The following is a 21,555-nucleotide window of genomic DNA, read 5'->3' on the forward strand; positions in this document are numbered from 1 at the left end:
TTGAGGGGAGGGGTCAGTCAAGAGTTGGGGGGAAATGTTGGGGGGGTTATTTTTCCATGATTATGCAAAAGCTAAGTTTTGTACCACTGATAACAGGATTCCTATCTGCTTTTGTAATTACGTAAGTTTATCCCCTTCGGCTGTGATTGTGGATACCTTGTGAAAAACAATAAAAAATATGTTGTTAAAAAAAAGAAAAAGAAAAAGGAAAAAAGGTAAATTCTCACCTTATTAAAGTCTGAATTCAGGCATTAACAGATAAGAGCAAATAAGGCAACTTTTGTAGAGCCTTGTAGCTGTATGGGTGTTTCCCAGGAGCAGATATACTTAGAACATATAGAAACCCTTTGCAGGTTTAATTCACATCGCACAAAAATATGATACTTACATGCATAAGGAATAGGAATTTCCGTAACGTGAAAATATAGTATAAATACACAAGGATGACTAAAAAAAGGAAGAAAATGACAATGAAAGGGAAAAGAGCATTGCAAAGTAATTTACTGGCCCACTAGCCCTCCCACTCTAGGGCAGTTATTTTTAGATAAATGTGAAAATGGGATCAGGAAACATGTTGTTACAGTACATAAGGGCTAATGCTTGAAGTGAGATGACTCACTGCACCATACTGTATGCTGTGGTGTGCGGAAGCAAAATGTGAATGACAGCTTAACAGGCTAATGACGAAGAAGGCTGACCCAAAGCCCCTCTATGTATGTATAGATGTATGTATTTCTAATTCTGGCTCAAGACTGCTTTAATAAAGCTTATAATAAAAAGAAATGATAAATAAAAAAAATACACAATATATACATACATAGAAATTTAGCTACTTCACGTCATTGGATGACATTCCCTGTCCCCCAATCACTTAGACAGAATACTATGACTCCCACAAGTACCACGGGTAGACGTAGCTCCACAGCCAAGCTATAGGGCTACAGGCGTATTACAGGACACATATGATCAATGTAGATAGCCTCAATATGTATGTAATATCAGGACTGCAATGATGTCCAGCGGCAGCTAAGAAAGACAATACCTACCACTGTACACTCAATCGCCAAAACTGTCTCAGTCTACCTGTGCATGTAATTCAAGTGTGGAAATGGTATGCTTCACTGTATCTAAAATGTTAAAATCTAATTAAAAAAATTAAACAAAAAATAATACACATACATAGAGATGTTGTGGGTTAGCACTCGGTCAGCCTAGTTGTCCATTGGTCAATATATTCAACTGTCATTCACATTTTGCTCCAGCCCACTACAGCATAAAGCATGGGAATATGGGTCAGATCACTTCTGCCACTGGTGCTTTTGCACCTCGAATGACAGCTTTTAACTAATCAAAGGGACACATCTGCCTAAATAGAAGTGCCTTTCAGTACCGTGGCTGGTGGGCCTATATTGTACTCTGACAATGGTTCTTTCTATCAATTCTTTATGGATTTTTGTAACCATTCTGTGTTTAATCATTAAAATTCAATAGTAACTTTTCTTTGTGTCACTAAGTATCATATTGTTTAATGATATGCTCTGAAACCAAAACCGGTTTCTACACCTGTACTAAGTACATCTGCATGGAAGGCACCCATAGTGTTCTATTAACATTACAAGCTTGCTTTTAAAGATTTTTATTGAAAGCATATCGTCCTCATATTTAGGCATCATGTATTGAATGAATAAATGAATGAATGAATTACTTTATTTGCATAATTACCTAAAATCATTGCAAAGTTGCAGTACGATATCAAAATATTGTATAAATATGTATCTCACACCATTATAATAAATACATTTATTCTTTTTTCCTGTGGTGTGTGATTGCAATAAAAATTCTACAAAAAAATGATTATACAAGATTCCTAAGGCCAGACCAAATGCCTTTGGTAACACTTATGCTTTATGTTTTTCTTTTATTAAATGAAATTTGGGAGTCCCAAAGATCTCTCTTAGTAGAAATTCCTGTTACATCTTGAAACTAGTTTATAAAATCAATGTTTTACTGTCATTTTTCTTCTGGAGGGATTTTTCATTAACCAATAGAATTCCCCTTGCTTAGTCTCTGTAGGCCAAGTCAAAAGCAGATGTCATAACATGTATGCTGCAATTCTAGCCAGTAAAAGCATTACCCAACTAATTACATGAAATGGTTCCCCAGCTTCAAAGTGGGTCGCCTTATCTGTTAAGCCACACCCTCTCCCATTCATTTAAGTTAAAAACTTCATGGCCAGGCCAGTACTTTTCACATTGTTTACTTTAAAGACAAGATGTGAAATAGAGCTATCAGCATATCTAAAGGGGTAGAGAGGAGTCCGTAATGAACGGCTGCCACAGCATACCTACTAGTACTCTGCCTTGAAGAACCCTTATCATGTAAGCATCAAAGCGTTCAACAAACAATGTATGTTTTACTTGTTGAAAATGTGTCCTTTTTAAAGGCAGGAAGCAAACTTACCCTTTGTTTTAAATATTATGATTTTAGTTCGGAGACCAACTACATCTTACCATTAGAAAAAATGCATCTGAATCTCAACAGGTAAAATAAACTTTACATGCTCTTTTCACATTGTGCTAATATCTAGTTTGTTATTGTTTTGTATAGTGCTTAGACAATCCGGAGGTCCCTTAAGGCCCCTAATAAATAAGATCACAAACCTGAGATATCTGCAAGTAGCTTATGTATCAAAACAGCCATTGTAAACAATGTTACATGCACATTTATAACATACATTGTAAAGTTTTTACCTGAGCTATGACTGTGAAGAAGTAAGAGGAGGATGTGACAACCTTGCCTATGATGAGGTGACATTGTCTAAAATAATCCCCTCATCTACTTTGTCAGGAGTTGTTCCCCGCGCTCGGGGTTTAAAGGACAGCATGGGTGTCCGGCGCTGATTGGCTAGCGCTATGCAAAATGAATAGATGCGTCGCTTATTCGTGGCTATGCAGCCGGAGAGCGTTGGTTCACTCCTGGGGCTTTTGCATGGACTACCGCATACATTAGAAAGTGATCCCGCATGACACGCGTCATCTTATCTCAAATAAGCTGCTCGTATGATCCGAGCCCCACCAATAATTCGGTGAAACTGGCATTTGTGATTGCAACCTAGTGCATTTGGAGCGTTACACTCTTGGGACGTTGTAATTGCATTAATGCATACGTTTGTATTTTAAAAGCCTAGGAGTGGAAACGTGTCTGCGATGGCATAGGTTGGGGACCTTCAAAAACATTCCCTGCCAAGTTTTGATGTCCCTTTCAGCAGGGCAAGTATCTGCTACAGAAATCTATGTACACATCTTGAATAATCTGGGACGAGTGAGAGAACTTTACGAAGCAATCCGCAGGTCCCTGACATTCCCAGTCCTCTCACCTGGTACTCTATCTCCAGAGTTGCTCCGTTCTTCATGGGCTGATAAAAGCACTCCTTGTGTCCCGGGGGAAGCGTGAAGGTGAAGTCACTGTCCACAGATTGTGAGAACCCCAAGCAGAAGTGCAGCACATGCTGCAGGCAGAGGAGCAGAGGCAGCACCCCGTTGCCGTGGGCCATCGCTGGCGTACACTGTCAGTACTAGAGGAAAGGGCAACGCTACAGCCTTCAGAGCACAGCAGGAGGAACAGCTCGCACTCACTCAGCAGCAGGCATGGTCATAGTGAAAGCAAGCAGGACAGCGAGGTAGAGGAAGGACTTACAGTCAACGTGTTCATATTATGCCAGCCCAGTGGAGTATTACCCCATTTCAAAATGCGAACAGACGTCAACTTGAGACAGACTGTCGTTCGGGAGTGATCCGTCTTTATTTCTCAATTTAATCCAGTAACCGACATTATTGTAATGCCGGGTTACTTTCTTTAGCGATTAAAAGGGCAATTCAGAGACAGTCGGCCAATCAAACCACGAATAACTTTTCAAAAGTATTATTTCAAAAACTGTTTGCGGAGGCACTACTAAACCAAAAGAAATGATCCATTTTAAGTTTGTATATATTGGTTACCATGTAGACAATGTAATAGACAAAGTTCCCAGGGGCTGACGAAGAAATTACTTTTCACAACTTACTTGCATTTTTAGTGTAAAAATGCCTGCCTTCCCTAAGGGGATGTGTCCTATTCCAAGATGGCTACCAAATGTGCCATTAGCGTTTCGTTATTTAGTTTTCGTTCCATCAACTCAGGCAATGTTTGTCCTTCTTTTAGTCTGCAGAACGAGAACCTCCCACCTGAATTCATCTGTTTTGGAGGTGCGGCTGGGCTGAATGACGGCTTCTGTCTGCGCCGTAACGGAAGCGCCTGTAGTTTGGCTCGGGATTCAAAGTTGCTTATGGGAAGCTGGCCTGAGGTTTTGGGAATCACTGCTGTCAAGGTGGAAGTCTGCTGCTGGTGAGCGCTCCTGCTATGAGAGTGAAAGGCGGGAAGGGTACAACTTCCAGAATATTGAGGGTTGGGGACTTTTCGTTTGTGCATGCCCAAGACCCACCAGTGTTCGTAACTGCTCAGTGATATATTTATCCAGAATTATAATGTATGGACGATTACAGAGTTCACCCTGGTTGCTAAAGTGTTTGGTAGTAAAAGTGCTGTTTTTGTTAGGAAGTTAGTATCTGAAATGGAAAGCGGTGGTTGCTTAGGAAAGCTCCTGTTGCTAGGGGAGGAGCTAGCTTTTGGTGACATTTCTGTCTGATGGAATTGCTAGGTAAACCTCCGCTTCTTAGGGAAACCTGACTGTTGGTGAGGAAAGAGCTAATGCATTGGACGGAGCCTGTTTCTGATGGCAAGGGAAAGTAGCAGTTGCAAGGGGCGCTCTAGTTGCTGCTGGTGAAATAACAATCAAGATTAGAATAGGTGCAGGGTGTGACTGGCCAACAGGGCAGTTAGGCAGTGCCCTTTGGGCTAGTCTGAAACATCAGTTTTGGACCGGTTCTGTGGCCAGTGGGCCGGTTGTTAGGTCGAGCCTGGGCAGCGCTTGCGCTGCTCTGCGAGTCATATTGTAGCCAGAACATGGGCTTAAAAGCACACCAATCAAATACCATTGGTTTGTTGTTGTGCCATTCAGAAATCCTGCCTTTTGATTGGTGCTTTGCTTGTTGGCCTGCCATTAGGTGTTTGGTTCTCGCCCAGGGAACATCACTAATTGATCATTCTGTTTGGTCGTCTCCCAGAGTTCCAGCCCATCCGCAAAAAAGAGCACCTCACTGCTGCTACTTTAGACTTTTAGCTCATTATTGCTAAAGTTTTTGAAGATAAGACATTTTGCTTAAGGCACACCCCTATGTTACACAAACATGACAAAATTCAGCAGCACTGTAAAAGACACGTGACTGATATTATCTGCCACACTTGGGTTAAAGCTGCTGTTTCATAAAGACACTAAGCATTGCCCCTCTGATACTGCTTTCAGCCTAAAAATGTGTCGAAACAACATCCTTTAGTAGGCTGCATTAAGAGTGCAGTACCATATGTGCCTAATGTAGGTCCCTTTAGAACTCCAAAGGGACACCTAGTAACAGCCTGTGGTACGGCACCTTTTCCTTGCTTCATGGATTTTCTTTTATTCCTTATGCTACTGTTCAATCTTTCCTCTTTTTTTAATATTAATATATATATATATATATATATATATATATATATATATATATTCACGAAAAGGCTCCGTTTTTGCAGACCCCTGGCGCTGCTTCGCTTCGGTGCGTTTTCCTCGGCTGAGCCCAGCCTTAATTAATTGTGTCCAGCTCTCCTTTCAAGAAGGGGAAATGAAGACGCACTCACGATGTCAGTAATAGTTTCCTTCGTGATTTATTTTCCAAATGGCATTCAGATGTTTAAGCAATAAAGCACCGACGCGTTTCGCTGTGCACACACAGCTTTCTCACGGTCAATACAGAACACATTAGAGAGCCCCTCCTATATCTGTAGGGAGTCGCCAGTAAACATTTACAAAACATCACTTCCTTTGAAAATAATGGAGGTGATGTGGGAGTTGTAGTTTATACATATAATTTTCCGACTGTTTGTTTAAATGCTATGCATTGCGCGCATGGATGTTACATATGGATTAAAGTTTCACATTTTGTTCATTGAGTTACCCAATTGTTTCAAAAGCGCAGGGTCATCTTTTCCTAACCGCTTTTAAGCGCTACATACAGTGCACGTCCTAATACCAATACACATTCCTGCCCTCTAGTGGGCAATTTAATTTGGTATTTTTCAATGTTATCCATATTCTAATTCCCTCCAGTGGGCATATTTGAATACTGTGCACTTATGTAAATTTCTGTGACAAACATAGTGACCTCTATCCAACCATTGCATTTTTTCTCAGTCTCGTTGGCCACATTCCCACTTATATTTTACAATCTACTGAATCATACTGTTCGATCTGTCTATATTTTAAACAAAGGATCATAGTTCATAGTAAAGACTTAATTTTCATAGATGTACATAGAGTTCTTCACTTTGGTTAAGACCTGTCGGAGCCATCGTCCTGAAATTTAAAATTTGTCGTGACTCACGGCGTCGTAAAGTTTTTTCTCGATCCCCCCCTCTTTCATGTGGGAGGACTGTTTCCAAGGCATAGAACTTGAGAAGTGTCCAATCTGCATTGTGTAACTGTTCCATGTGTTTGGCTACAGCGTTGTTGCGGTCTTTGTTTACTGTCGCTCTCACATGTTCCAAAATTCTTTTTTTCAATTCCTTTTTCTGGCTTCCGATATATTTAAGTGCACACGGACATTCTATCACGTATACCACATGGGTGCTTACACAGTTAATTAGCTCTTTTATTCTCCATATTTTGTTGTTGGGCATTGTCACTTTCTTTTTATTTACCGCGATTTGGCACACCTTGCAGTTTTGACATTTAATGAAACCTTTTGTTTTCATCCATTGTATGCCTTTCTTTTTCTTGGTGTTGTCTCTGAAATGGCTTTGTATCAATCTGTCTTTGAGGTTTCTTGATCTTCTATATGTTACCTCCGGGTGCTTGCCCATTATTTTGCTTGTGACGGGGTCTAATTGTAACAATTTCCAATTCTTCCTGATGATTGTCACGATTTGTTTAGATTCCCTCGTGTGGTCTAGGATCAGACGTATTTTTTTGTCGTCATTTTTATTGTTGAGTTCAGTGTTTTCCTTTTTGGATGTGAGTATTTCTCTTCTTCTTTTGTTGTCAGCTCTTCTCCAGCATCTTTCAATGATTTTCTTGTTATATCCTCTGTTTTTGAACCTGTGTGCCATTTCGAAGCTTGTCCTTTTCCATTCTTTTTCCTCTGAACAGATCCTTCGCAGTCTCAAAAATTCACCATATGGAATGTTTTGTACGACCGATGGTATGTGAAAACTGCTTGCATGTAGCGTTGAGTTCGTTGCAGTCTCCTTTCTGTGTAGGGTAGTTTCTACTCATTCATTGTGAATGTAAATTTCCGTGTCCAGAAATGTGGCTTTTGTTTTGTCGATATTATATGTGAATCTTAGATTGGTACTCGTTGAGTTTAGAATTTGGAAATATGCTTCGAATTCCTCCTTTGTACCTTCCCACACAATGAGAAGGTCATCAATATATCTGACCCATTTGGCAATTTTGTTAACATAGAAATCATTGTCCGGGTGCCATGCAATTTGCTGTTCGAACCACCCCATTGTGAGGCATGCATAAGCCGGGCTGAAGGCAAAACCCATAGCACATCCCTTAACTTGTTGGAATAACTCATCCCCAAACAAAAATATATTTTGAGTCAAGCATAGTTCGATCATTTCCATTAACATTTGGTTATGTCTTTTAAATTGTATATCCCGGTCTTTTAGGAAGTGAGCACATGCATGTAGACCAATATCATTTTCAATGTTAGTATACAATGATACTACGTCCATTGTCACAAGCATGTAATTCGATTGCCATGGTAGTTCTTCCAATTGTTTTAGCAAGTCTGTGGTGTCGCGTAGATAGGAACTTAAATTGGTTACTAAGGGCATTAGAAAAAAATCAATATAACCAGCTATCGGTTCCATAAGAGATCCTTTGGAAGAGACGATAGGACGCCCTGGTGGTTTTCGTGGGTTTTTGTGGACCTTCGGAAGGAAGTATATTGTGGCTAGTATTGGGTGATCCGTTGTAAGAAACTTCTCCTCGTCCAGATCTAATAGATTTTGTTCTCTCCAGGATTTCAGTTTCAGATCTAGTTTCTTTTTGAATAGTTCAGCAGGGTTGTTTTCCAGTTTTCTATAGTAGTTCTTATCACCCAATTGGCACTGTGCTTCTGCTACATATTCCTTTGTGTCTAGGATAACCACATTGCCCCCTTTGTCCGCCATTTTTATGGTTATACTTTTATCCTCTGTCAGGTCCTTTATTGCCATTCTCTCTTCCTTTTTAAGATTATCTTTATATCTTGTGCCCTTGATTTTGTATAGTTCTTTAGTGATCGCCTCCTGAAATAGATCAATTTTGTTGCCTGGTGGTAGTTGTGGGTAGAACTTTGAGGGTCTTTTCATGCCACTTAGTCCTGCTCCTTTTTGTGGACACACCCCTGATTCAGAGATTGGTTCCTCTTCCCCCATTACATCCAAGTTTGTTAGTAGTACTAATGCTGGAAGATCTTTAGTTGTAAGTGCTCGTTCCTCTTCTGTTTCTGTTGGTTGATTAGCACGCTTTCGTTTAGTGAAATTTGACATCTGTTCATTTTCCTCAAATACTTTTGCCAATTTAATTTTTCTTATGTATTTATATACATCAATTCTGGTTTGTGCCAGATCCATAGGTTCAGATGGGCAGAAGTTAATGCCTTTTTTTCAGAAGTGATATCTCGTTGTCGTTGATTAACCTGCTAGACAGATTTAGTATTTGCAATTCCTCTTTTTGGTGCGATGTTTCTTGCCACACTATTTCTGATTCTTTCTGCGCATTGATCTGGTTTCTGTTCCCACATTTTGGGGGCCACTTTCTCCTTTGGCTTCTTCTTGTTGGTTTCTTGGTGTTGTGCTTGATTTTGGTATCCATCTTCGGCCTCTTCCTCTTCCCCTTGCTGTTTGAGGCTGGTTTAATTCCCACGATCTTTGTTTCAAAACCAGTCTCATGTCGCCTAAAAAATCCTTTGTGGCTTGATCCCCAATCTCCGATCCATTCTCCGATGTGCCTGTCGATGTTAAAGAGGTCTCACTTGTAGCTCCAGAACCTTTTTCTCCTTGGTTTTTGAAAATGTCAAATTTCCTTGCATAGGTGAATATTCTCCCATGTGTATAGTCGTCCGCATCTCTTTGGAACTTGGATTGTTTTCGATTTCTCACAATCTCTTCATGTTTGTCCACATATTTTTCAAGATCTTCTCTCAGTTTGGTCATTTCTGGACTCATTTCTATGGCTGCTAGATCTTTTTCCAGCTCGGCTAGTTCTTCCTTGATTCTTCTCAAAGACTCATCTAAATGTTTCACCAAAATTTCAATCAGGCCGAGAGAGGAAACCAGGAGATGATCTCCCCATTCTTTCAATAATGCATCCGAGACGTCTTGTTGACTTGGCATTAATGACATGCGTAAGCCTCTGGGAACTCTTTTAACCTCCAGATACTTCTTGAGATTGATGAGTTCCCACCACTTATTTATTTCCTTTTTGCTCAGCCTTTCCCATAATTTTAATTTGCTCCTTGTGTCCGTTTTAGGAATATCCTGTTTGTTTCTATCCTTGTTAATAGCGCCTGTCCTTTGTTCAAAAAAGGCAGCGTCCAGTAGTTCAGTTCTCTTGGCTTCTCTTCTATCCATTTGGTTAATTTGGACTCATAAGCTCAAACACTGACTATTAAATGGCAATTTTTTTTTATATCTTTGTTCCCCGTTTTTTGTTCAATGGGGAGTAATTCTAACACACCAGGAAACTGACTTCGTGCAACTCGGTTGTTTACTATGTCACGTAGTAAAGTTTGTGCCGCTAAATTGAACTTTCAATATATAATGCGGTGTTTTATTTAGTGACAATCCAACCCGATTGCAAAGCTAACCAACAATTTTAGCTTCAGCTTTTAGTGCCACATTAACCGTCCCCTCCTGGTCCTGCAAACCTTCCCCGTGCTTACCTTCACCTTCCGATGCAGGTCCGCCGGTTCGGGCTTGTTTTCCCAGTACTCGGCACGGCTCGTTGACACATCCAAGTTTTCCTCTGTTGGTGTTCACCGGGTCCGCTTTGTTAAATATTCACAAAAAGGCTCCGTTTTTGCAGACCCCTGGCGCTGCTTCGCTTCGGTGCGTTTTCCTCGGCTGAGCCCAGCCTTAATTAATTGTGTCCAGCTCTCCTTTCAAGAAGGGGAAATGAAGACGCACTCACGATGTCAGTAATAGTTTCCTTCGTGATTTATTTTCCAAATGGCATTCAGATGTTTAAGCAATAAAGCACCGACGCGTTTCGCTGTGCACACACAGCTTTCTCACGGTCAATACAGAACACATTAGAGAGCCCCTCCTATATCTGTAGGGAGTCGCCAGTAAACATTTACAAAACATCACTTCCTTGTGTATTGGTATTAGGACGTGCACTGTATGTAGCGCTTAAAAGCGGTTAGGAAAAGATGACCCTGTGCTTTTGAAACAATTGGGTAACTCAATGAACAAAATGTGAAACTTTAATCCATATGTAACATCCATGCGCGCAATGCATAGCATTTAAACAAACAGTCGGAAAATTATATGTATAAACTACAACTCCCACATCACCTCCATTATTTTCAAAGGAAGTGATGTTTTGTAAATGTTTACTGGCGACTCCCTACAGATATAGGAGGGGCTCTCTAATGTGTTCTGTATTGACCGTGAGAAAGCTGTGTGTGCACAGCGAAACGCGTCGGTGCTTTATTGCTTAAACATCTGAATGCCATTTGGAAAATAAATCACGAAGGAAACTATTACTGACATCGTGAGTGCGTCTTCATTTCCCCTTCTTGAAAGGAGAGCTGGACTATATATATATATATATATATATATATATATATATATATATATATATATATATATATATATATATATATATATATATATATATATATATATATATATATCTTCCCACCGCTGGTTAGGAGTAAACTGGCATGGGCGGTCTCGTTGCAGCCACCAGCTGGCTGTATGAATTCACTCCGATACCATCGTAATATTTACCGATGAAAAACGAGACACCCAGGGCTGCAATCCTCAAGGAGTTTATTAGGCAAGTGAAGAAAGTTCAGCGACGCGTTTCGCCATTACGGCTTTGTCACGCTCGTCTAGTAGCATTCAATCACGTTATTTAAACACCACCCTAGTGCACATAGTAAATATTCGTGAAATGGCGGCGGCCATTTTGTAACATGCAAACAACCAATATTTCAATGCAATTTTAGATTCAATCAACTTTAGCATGTCGCTAGGTCATAAGTCCTATACTTAATCAAAGTAAATCTTGCGGGAACATATATATTGTATTGTCTTGTCGTTCACCACTCTAATCTATCTTACGCGATTCTTAGTTTACAGGGTGTCATTTAAAGCTAGTAATTTAAGCATAATATTGTATTTGCGGTTTGACGTGTACAGATCCTAATATCCTGTGACAAGCTCCTGACAAATACTGCAAAACCGGCAAGGGACTCCGCCCCTACACACGTCATGGTTTGTTTACTTCCTCATGCGCAAATGTCATATGATACAGGCTAGGAGCACAATCATATTTTACCGATCTGCCACTTATGCACAGTAATGCCCCAGTGGGCCCGCAAAAAAGAAATACATAATTAAGACAACCCAACCAAATGTAGTCTGAGCATATTGTGAGCATTTTTCTCCCCGTCTGCAGACGATGATTACCCTTATGTCCAACGAGAATATTATTGTCATATTCTCCTACATATAACGCCCCAGTGGGCACTATTTTACAGATAAATCATCTCAATCAATGTCCTCATAAGTCCGATTCAAATTCACTGAAGAAAAGGGTAGTTTAAAGTCTCACTGTGACATCAATGTTCAAAGTTCAATATATTGACCCATAAGTTCAGAAGTGCATATTGGTTGGATCAAATCCATACTGGTCCGCCACCACGTGAAGTGTCAATTCCTAAAAATAAAATACATAATATTAAAATCAAGGAAGCTGCGGAAAGTTGTCAGAACTCATTCATACAGGTGGACTCCTAATTCTTCAGTCACATTCAATCCCTTAGGAATTAAACATTCAAAATCCACAATGTACTTGGACTCAAGTTTTCTGAGTGATAATTCTTGGTTGCCACCCCTTGGCCCCAACTCAACACTGTCAATCACAACCAATTGCACCAATTGTTCATTTTGCATGTGCATTTCAAAAAAGTGTCTGGCCACCGGATAAAGTTTGTTATTGTTATGAATAGCTCGTAGGTGTTCCAGTACTCTTTTTTTCGCCGTATGTTTGGTACTGCCCACATACCATTTGTTACATGGGCAGATCAGGATGTATACACTGTAAGTGGTATTACATGTTAAATGTTTCCGAATCGTAAATATCCTTTTGCTATTTGGTACCGTCAGTGTTTTAACATCTTTACTGAATTTGCAAGCCTTGCACTTTCTACAACACTTGAACCCCACATCCATATTATTCAAAACATTTTTCGAAGTCACATTGTTATGACTAAGTTCATCTCTGAGCGATTTGCCTTTTCTAAAAGTGATTTGTGGGTTGTCAGAGAGATATTTCTTCAAGTGATCATCCGTTTGTAGAACATGCCAGTGTTTTTGGAGAATCTTACGCACATTATACGATTGTTCAGAATATGTGGTAATAAATCTGATTTTCTCAGTCTCTTCTTTATTGGTCCGTGGGATCAGTAACTCATCTCTTTTCTTAATGGCTACTCTGTCTCTGGCAGCATTGATTACTTTAGAGCTGTACCCTCTTTTGCGAAATCTTTCACACATGGTGTTTTCTTCCTCCTGGTATGTGTCAGTGTCACTGCAGTTGCGTTTGGCACGCAGTAGTTCCCCATAGGGTATACTATTAATTAGACTGCGTGGATGGCAGCTCGTCGCATTCAAGATGCTGTTACCTGCTGTTTTTTTGCGGTATAATTTGGTGTTCAGTAAGTTGTTCTTCACCGCCACCCGTACATCCAGAAATTCCACCTCTGTGGTACTGTAATTACCAGTAAGTGCCAGGTTCAATTCATTCACATTCAATTTATCAATGAATGATTGTAATGAGACAGTGTCCCCACGCCAAATAAAAAAGATGTCGTCTATGTATCGCAGCCACAGGGCCACTTGATCGAATTCTGCCATTTCCCTGACGACCTGCTCCTCCCACCAGCCCATGAAAAGATTAGCATAGCTGGGAGCGAAGCAGGTCCCCATGGCCGTGCCCTGTGACTGACGATACAAGACTTCATCAAAATAAAAGAAATTGTTGGCAAGACAAAATTCGATCATCTCCACCAACATTGCTGAATGTTGAAAAAAGGAGGCAGATCTAGTTCTAAAAAAGTGTCTTACAGCATCTAATCCATCCCGGTGTACTATGCTAGTATATAGGCTGCTAACATCCAGTGTAGCAAGCATGAAGTCTTCTTCCCAAAAAATGTCATTTATAGCTGTGAGGAAGTGGGTTGTATCCTTAATATAAGAAGGAAGAGCCATTACATACGGCCTCAAAAAATAGTCAATATATTTCGAGGTACATTCCATCAGTGAGCCTATTGAGGACACAATAGGACGACCCGGGGGATTTTTGGGGTCTTTGTGCAGCTTTGGAAGTAGATAAAGTACTGGTGTTCTCGGATGTGCACAATAGAGGTATTGATATTCCTCTTGTTCAATTAAACCTTTATCCTTCCAATCAAAGAGTAATTCCCTATATTTGGTAATAGAGCTCAATAATTCCTCCTTATTGCTCTTACAGTAACACTTCTCATCATTCAATTGGCGATAGCCTTCCTCTAGATATTTTATTTTATCCAATATGACCACGTTGCCTCCCTTGTCACTTTCTCTAATAACAATAGTGTTATCACTCTTCAATTGTTCAAGGGCCACAATTTGGTCTGGAGTTAAGTTTTTTTTGGATTGTGCGATTTTTTGGTATCTCATTTTGATTAGATCTTTCCCAACTCCTCTTTCAAAAACATCGATTGCATCACATTGTACATTAGGTAGGAAGATCGATTTAGGTTTGAAATGGGATCCTGGATTGATTCCCAAATCTGTCCCCAATACATCCAGGTCTGTAACATTGGTGGGATCAGAGCTTAATACATTAATAAACGCAGCATCATTCACGTCAAGATTGCTAATAGTTGTAGAAGTACTCACAGTTTTTTGTGTCTTCGGTTTGGTCGCAAACCATTTCTTAATTTTCAGTTTTCGTGAAAACAGGAATAGATCAATCCTAGTTTCAGCGAAGTTCATGTTGTTCGAGGGGCAAAACGATAATCCTAAGGCCAGTGTTTTCTCTTCTTCTTCACTCACTGGCCTATGTGAAAGGTTGACAACTGTCATATTCATTTTTGATTCTTTGCGCTCCTCGTCATCATTCCCATGGAAGCTTTGTTGCCGTTTGCGCCACCTCTTTTTGGCTTGTTTGTTCCGCCGGTTCCGCCTCTGTGCCCGCGACCTCGACCTCTTGCTGGGCTTCCGGTCTGATATGTGTCGTTTCGTGTCTTGCTGATCATCTGAAACTGGAGTAAAAAATTGGGGTTTTTTGAGGGGCCCTCAATGGCTTCCTGAATGGTTTCCACAGTTGAAGCATCCGAGATGTTCCCATCGGAGATATCGCTTTCTGTTATATCTTGATTGGTTCGGGTATGACCTACTGTTGTTATAGCTGCTCCTGTTTTCTTGTCAAATAAATGGTCATATTTCTTGTGGAAGGTTAGTGTTCTACCCGCCTGATAGTCTCTGTAGTCCCTTAAAAACTTCCTCTGTTTTTTGGCGGTAATTTCTTCTTCTAATTTTTCCATTCTTACGTTTAGTTTCTTAAGAAATTCTTCCAGCGCCTCCTTAGTCATGAGTTGACTAATTTCTCCTGTTAGCTTATCGATCTCAGCCAGTATTTTCGCCCTATCCTTAAAGGCATATTTCACCAGGATTCGCATCATTATGCTGGAGCACGCAGCGGAATTATCCGACCATTCCTGGAGCATCTCCAAATCCGGGTCCTCATATGTGGGAACTGTAAACACCCGCAGTCCCCTCGGGACTCTCTTGACATCAATGTAGCGTTGTAGTGACTCTGCTTCCCACCATTTGCCTAATTCCTTTTTATATAGTTTCTCCAAAGTCACTAGTTTAGCTTGCAAGCTTGTATCTCTACTGCTGATGGTAGCTACTATGGTTTCACCGACAGCGTTGTTGGGGTCAGTCATAAACAACTTGTCCGCAGCTTTCTTTCGACGAGCATCTAATTCTCCCGCCATGTTGGTAAAAATAAAATATACTCCTGTGCAGCTCTGTGCGCACCATGTAAATTTTGCACAGATATTTGTTTAGCAAACAGTGCGCTCCCCGCCTCTGGAATATGCGCAATCAATTTCGCAGTAAGTGAGGGTTACCGTCAGTATTCCGTGACCGTCGGCTCCACACCGCTCCCGATGGGTCCCGCGGTCCTTTTCCTGCTGGTCACTCCTCAGTCATGTGCCTGCGCAGATTAGCAAGTATTCGTCCGTCCCTGATCTTGACATGAAAATCGCCAGATCCTGCAATGTCCGGGGTATTTAAAGTTCACTTCCCCTGATAAACGGAACGGCGTGTCTTTGAATCCAGTGGGTCAGCTTACTCCTCTGACTTAAATTCTTCCCACCACCGCTGGTTAGGAGTAAACTGGCATGGGCGGTCTCGTTGCAGCCACCAGCTGGCTGTATGAATTCACTCCGATACCATCGTAATATTTACCGATGAAAAACGAGACACCCAGGGCTGCAATCCTCAAGGAGTTTATTAGGCAAGTGAAGAAAGTTCAGCGACGCGTTTCGCCATTACGGCTTTGTCACGCTCGTCTAGTAGCATTCAATCACGTTATTTAAACACCACCCTAGTGCACATAGTAAATATTCGTGAAATGGCGGCGGCCATTTTGTAACATGCAAACAACCAATATTTCAATGCAATTTTAGATTCAATCAACTTTAGCATGTCGCTAGGTCATAAGTCCTATACTTAATCAAAGTAAATCTTGCGGGAACATATATATTGTATTGTCTTGTCGTTCACCACTCTAATCTATCTTACGCGATTCTTAGTTTACAGGGTGTCATTTAAAGCTAGTAATTTAAGCATAATATTGTATTTGCGGTTTGACGTGTACAGATCCTAATATCCTGTGACAAGCTCCTGACAAATACTGCAAAACCGGCAAGGGACTCCGCCCCTACACACGTCATGGTTTGTTTACTTCCTCATGCGCAAATGTCATATGATACAGGCTAGGAGCACAATCATATTTTACCGATCTGCCACTTATGCACAGTAATGCCCCAGTGGGCCCGCAAAAAAGAAATACATAATTAAGACAACCCAACCAAATGTAGTCTGAGCATATTGTGAGCATTTTTCTCCCCGTCTGCAGACGATGATTACCCTTATGTCCAACGAGAATATTATTGTCATATTCTCCTACATATAAGGGTTCAAGTGTTGTAGAAAGTGCAAGGCTTGCAAATTCAGTAAAGATGTTAAAACACTGACGGTACCAAATAGCAAAAGGATATTTACGATTCGGAAACATTTAACATGTAATACCACTTACAGTGTATACATCCTGATCTGCCCATGTAACAAATGGTATGTGGGCAGTACCAAACATACGGCGAAAAAAAGAGTACTGGAACACCTACGAGCTATTCATAACAATAACAAACTTTATCCGGTGGCCAGACACTTTTTTGAAATGCACATGCAAAATGAACAATTGGTGCAATTGGTTGTGATTGACAGTGTTGAGTTGGGGCCAAGGGGTGGCAACCAAGAATTATCACTCAGAAAACTTGAGTCCAAGTACATTGTGGATTTTGAATGTTTAATTCCTAAGGGATTGAATGTGACTGAAGAATTAGGAGTCCACCTGTATGAATGAGTTCTGACAACTTTCCGCAGCTTCCTTGATTTTAATATTATGTATTTTATTTTTAGGAATTGACACTTCACGTGGTGGCGGACCAGTATGGATTTGATCCAACCAATATGCACTTCTGAACTTATGGGTCAATATATTGAACTTTGAACATTGATGTCACAGTGAGACTTTAAACTACCCTTTTCTTCAGTGAATTTGAATCGGACTTATGAGGACATTGATTGAGATGATTTATCTGTAAAATAGTGCCCACTGGGGCGTTATATGTAGGAGAATATGACAATAATATTCTCGTTGGACATAAGGGTAATCATCGTCTGCAGACGGGGAGAAAAATGCTCACAATATGCTCAGACTACATTTGGTTGGGTTGTCTTAATTATGTATTTCTTTTTTGCGGGCCCACTGGGGCATTACTGTGCATAAGTGGCAGATCGGTAAAATATGATTGTGCTCCTAGCCTGTATCATATGACATTTGCGCATGAGGAAGTAAACAAACCATGACGTGTGTAGGGGCGGAGTCCCTTGCCGGTTTTGCAGTATTTGTCAGGAGCTTGTCACAGGATATTAGGATCTGTACACGTCAAACCGCAAATACAATATTATGCTTAAATTACTAGCTTTAAATGACACCCTGTAAACTAAGAATCGCGTAAGATAGATTAGAGTGGTGAACGACAAGACAATACAATATATATGTTCCCGCAAGATTTACTTTGATTAAGTATAGGACTTATGACCTAGCGACATGCTAAAGTTGATTGAATCTAAAATTGCATTGAAATATTGGTTGTTTGCATGTTACAAAATGGCCGCCGCCATTTCACGAATATTTACTATGTGCACTAGGGTGGTGTTTAAATAACGTGATTGAATGCTACTAGACGAGCGTGACAAAGCCGTAATGGCGAAACGCGTCGCTGAACTTTCTTCACTTGCCTAATAAACTCCTTGAGGATTGCAGCCCTGGGTGTCTCGTTTTTCATCGGTAAATATTACGATGGTATCGGAGTGAATATATATATATATATATATATATATATATATATATTTTTTTTTTAAAGCGCAACTCGTACCACCTCTGCTTTCCACTGTTTCCTCTCCATCCTCTGTCCTTCCTATCTATTTAGATGGGTCAGATGATCACTCCACGGCGTACAAAAAATATAACTAACAAACATTGTCATTTGCAAAGCCAGTGGCTCTAACTTTCACTAATGCGAGATCGGTTGCATTGCAAATGCTTGTTACTATGGATTTCCCTGATATTAGTACTTTTCTTTAGCTATCTGCTTCACTAATGGTGTGCACTTTTACTTTGATGCCCGGACCTATTTTTTTTGTCCCAGTCCCACCCTGTAAAAAGTGCTGTGTTTTCCGTTTGCTTGGCTTTGGTGTGATACTTTTAGTGAGACTCTATTACAAGCGAAAAAGTGGTACAATGGTGCGATAACCAGTTTTATTTTTGTTTGCACTGAAGTGAGTGTAGATTTTATAATGAAAACAACACAATTACCACAATGCAATGGAAAACTAACTGACTCAGTGAATTATTTACACGAAATATGAGGCAAATTGTAGTTCCAAACTGAGATCTGTAAAGTTGTCCTGTGTCCAGTCCCAGCCCAGTTTCCTTGAAACAAAGTCACATTTTAGGTCCGGCGTTAGCCGAGACCTTCAGATTTTTCTAAAATTATATGTGTATATACTTTTATAGGGGAATTTCAGTATCTCTCTTCATCCATTGGTCTGTTATTGTGTCATTCACGTTTTTCATCTACATACTACAGAATACAGCATGGAGCAATGGGTCCTGCCACTTCAGCTATCGGCTAACTTCACTGTGAGAAATTGCATTCTTCCCTTTCAGAAGGAGCACATTCACATTCAAAGTAGTTCCCTTAAGTGCCGGGGACCACAATGGCAATGTGTACTTTTTGAGACCAAAATATATTCTTGCTTTTGTCCTGGAAGTTTCCCCAATCATAACTATTTAGAAGAAAAAAAAAACATAAAAAAATTCAGACAAAACAAGCACTGGCAAAGCCAAAAAGCTGATGGTCAATGTCAGGCTGTTGGCTTTGCAAATGCTCGTTTTCTTTGGAACATTAATACAATATGTTTGAAGCAAAAACACCCTTGATCTTGTTGCCAGCATATGTAAAACAGATCCATGACTGATGTGAGTGGCTCATTCAGTGCCATTTCATTTTCTTATTGGGTTGTTATTGTAGAAATGTTGCACTTTCTAAGAACCTTCCATTTATTTTTTTTTTTTTTTATTTTTAAAACCTTTATTGAAAGACACGTATAAGTACAAGCGCTGGCCTACAACCACAGGGGCCGGCCGCAAAGTCAGGAGAATCAAAATAACAAAGCAATGTATACGATAGGGAGAATACAGGAGGGATGCAAATAAAGTCGTTACATCGCCAGCGCCAGGATAAAAGAGGTTTCATTTTACATTATATAAAGGAGGCAGCAACCATATCTACCAGCGCGTCATGCAACATATACAGAAAAGAAGGGGGGGGGCGGGAGGGAAATAGCCCCCCACGCAAGCAGACGACCACAGTAGGGCAAAGCCCAAAGACCTCACACGCCCATACCAGGTGCAGAATAGAGGAAGAATACCAGCAAACAAATAAAGTGGACGCCACACGTACAGCCCACCCGCCCCGAAAAAGGAGAAAGTGCAGACGCTAGCGAAACAGAGGAGTAAACACCAAGGGACATAGCCCACCCCCTAGAAAAAGGCAATAAAGGGACCATAGAATAAAACAAACTAAAATAACAAACACCCCCCCCCACCCTACATCACTGTAATGGCTACGGCCTACCCCACTAAACAGCGTGCCTGTCGCCCAGAGTCACCCGAAATATAGAAAAAGAGAAAGGGAATTATAACGAAGAAAGAGAGGGGAATAGGAAAAGGAAACAGAGGATAAGGAAGAAAGAGAGAGGAGAGGAGCCAGCGACCGAGACATAAAACACTACCCCCCCGCAACAATAATGCACTAATCGAGGTCGAAAAGGAGAGTCAAGAAAAGCCTACACCGGGATGTAACCAGGAACCATCCAGAATAACGAGGCCCGGAGATGCCATGTAAAAAGGGTCCCACAGGCATCCGGGCACGATCACCCCTGTCCACTTTTATGAAGAGTCGAGCTTCCCAACCCCGCCACAGCCAAAAAACAGCAGAACACAGTGGGTCCACACCAGTCAGGAAAAGCCGGTGGGATCTCCGCAAAACACCGTCCCGGCAAACCAGAAGCAACCAGGAGAACTCGGCAGCAGTCAGAATGCAAAAGTTCCTCAAGGATCCATGTGACCAAGCACAGTATCTGAGCCGTCCAGCACGAAGCAAAGAAAACAGGATGTAGAAAGCACTGCAGCATCGGCACCGGGTCCGCTAGATCCCATAGAGTCGAGCACCCAGCCGGAGATCCCAGCACAGCCGCCGGCGAAGTTCCAGGCAGTACAATTCGGGGAGACGACACTTTGTCACAAAATGGCGGAGCCACCATGGCAGCTATCCGCAATTCCATGGCTCGACATTTCAAGGACAGGTCGATCCGCAGAGCAGACAGGGCAAACAAGATAGCACTCCGAGTAGGGGCCGCCCCAACCACGCGAGGGCTGGAGAAAGCAAATGCGGCAGCCTCCCTGTCTCCAGGAGAAAGACACCCCGAGGGGCCATCCGCCATCTTAAGTACAGCACCCTCCGCCATCGCCACAGGTTCTTCCAAGTCCACCAGGAGCACCGGCGGCCCCAGGGCTCACCGCCAAACCGCGGCGGAAGGCGCTCGGCGGAGAAAGGAGAGTCACCAGAAGAACGGGCGTGCTCCCCACAGCACTCGGGGGGGAGCCCAGCACCGGATCCCGGTCGGGATTAACAACAGGAGTGGGTTTCTCACTTGAGGGGTGCTGGACAGCGCAGCTTCTCTTCTTCGGGCCGGTAGGCGAACGGACATGCGGGGTGGCCCACCAGCGGGGGCGGGTCCGCCCCGGGGGTCCCGGCCCGCGGCTCTCAGGCTCCCACCATCGGGTCTCTCCACCGGTTCCGGACCGCCGGCACTCCGAACATCTCCGGGCAGGCACAGCACTCGAGGCCCCGGCGTCAGGGCCGGGAAGGCCAACAAGGTGACCAGGGCAGAACGCCGAAATCACTGCACGCCAGAGCCCCGGAGAAGGATGGTAAGTGACGGCTCTTCCTCAGTGACCAAATTCGGAACACCCCGAACAGGATAAAATACAGGATAGGTGGCGGGGAGGAAGAGATCACGGAGCGAGGCGGTTATGCGACCGTTCCGATCGCCATCTTGGCTCCTCCCTCAAGAAGAACCTTCCATTTATGACACATTTTCTTCATTGATTAATTAATAAGTTAGGTATATCCTTGCTTCTTTGAAATTAAATATTGTTTTTGTTTTTAAAGCTATTTTTTAATATATTCATTCTTCCTTTCATAGCCGAAGTGTTCACATATTTTGAAAACA

General features: G+C 41.7%; 2 protein-coding genes across 4 annotated transcripts in view; one reads left to right on the top strand and one right to left on the bottom strand.

Annotated features, from left to right (window-relative positions):
* The window catches only part of TMED5 (transmembrane p24 trafficking protein 5), a 48,509-nt gene extending 44,830 nt beyond the window's left edge, over positions 1–3,679 (bottom strand). The window contains exon 1 of the mRNA XM_078646341.1: positions 3,377–3,679. Within this exon, the coding sequence (XP_078502467.1) occupies positions 3,377–3,553 (177 nt within the window). The 5' untranslated portion in view covers positions 3,554–3,679. The remainder of the gene's footprint in view (positions 1–3,376) is intronic.
* Positions 3,680–4,226: 547 nt separating this feature from the next.
* The window catches only part of CCDC18 (coiled-coil domain containing 18), a 1,360,824-nt gene continuing 1,343,495 nt past the window's right edge, over positions 4,227–21,555 (top strand). For all 3 annotated transcript variants that reach the window (XM_078646342.1, XM_078646344.1, XM_078646343.1), the window contains exon 1: positions 4,227–4,383. In XM_078646342.1, coding sequence (XP_078502468.1) covers positions 4,260–4,383 — 124 coding nt within the window. In that variant the 5' untranslated portion in view covers positions 4,227–4,259. The remainder of the gene's footprint in view (positions 4,384–21,555) is intronic.

The sequence above is a fragment of the Lissotriton helveticus genome, chromosome 1_1 (genome assembly GCF_964261635.1).
Source record: "Lissotriton helveticus chromosome 1_1, aLisHel1.1, whole genome shotgun sequence".
NCBI classification, from domain to species: Eukaryota; Metazoa; Chordata; class Amphibia; order Caudata; family Salamandridae; genus Lissotriton; species Lissotriton helveticus.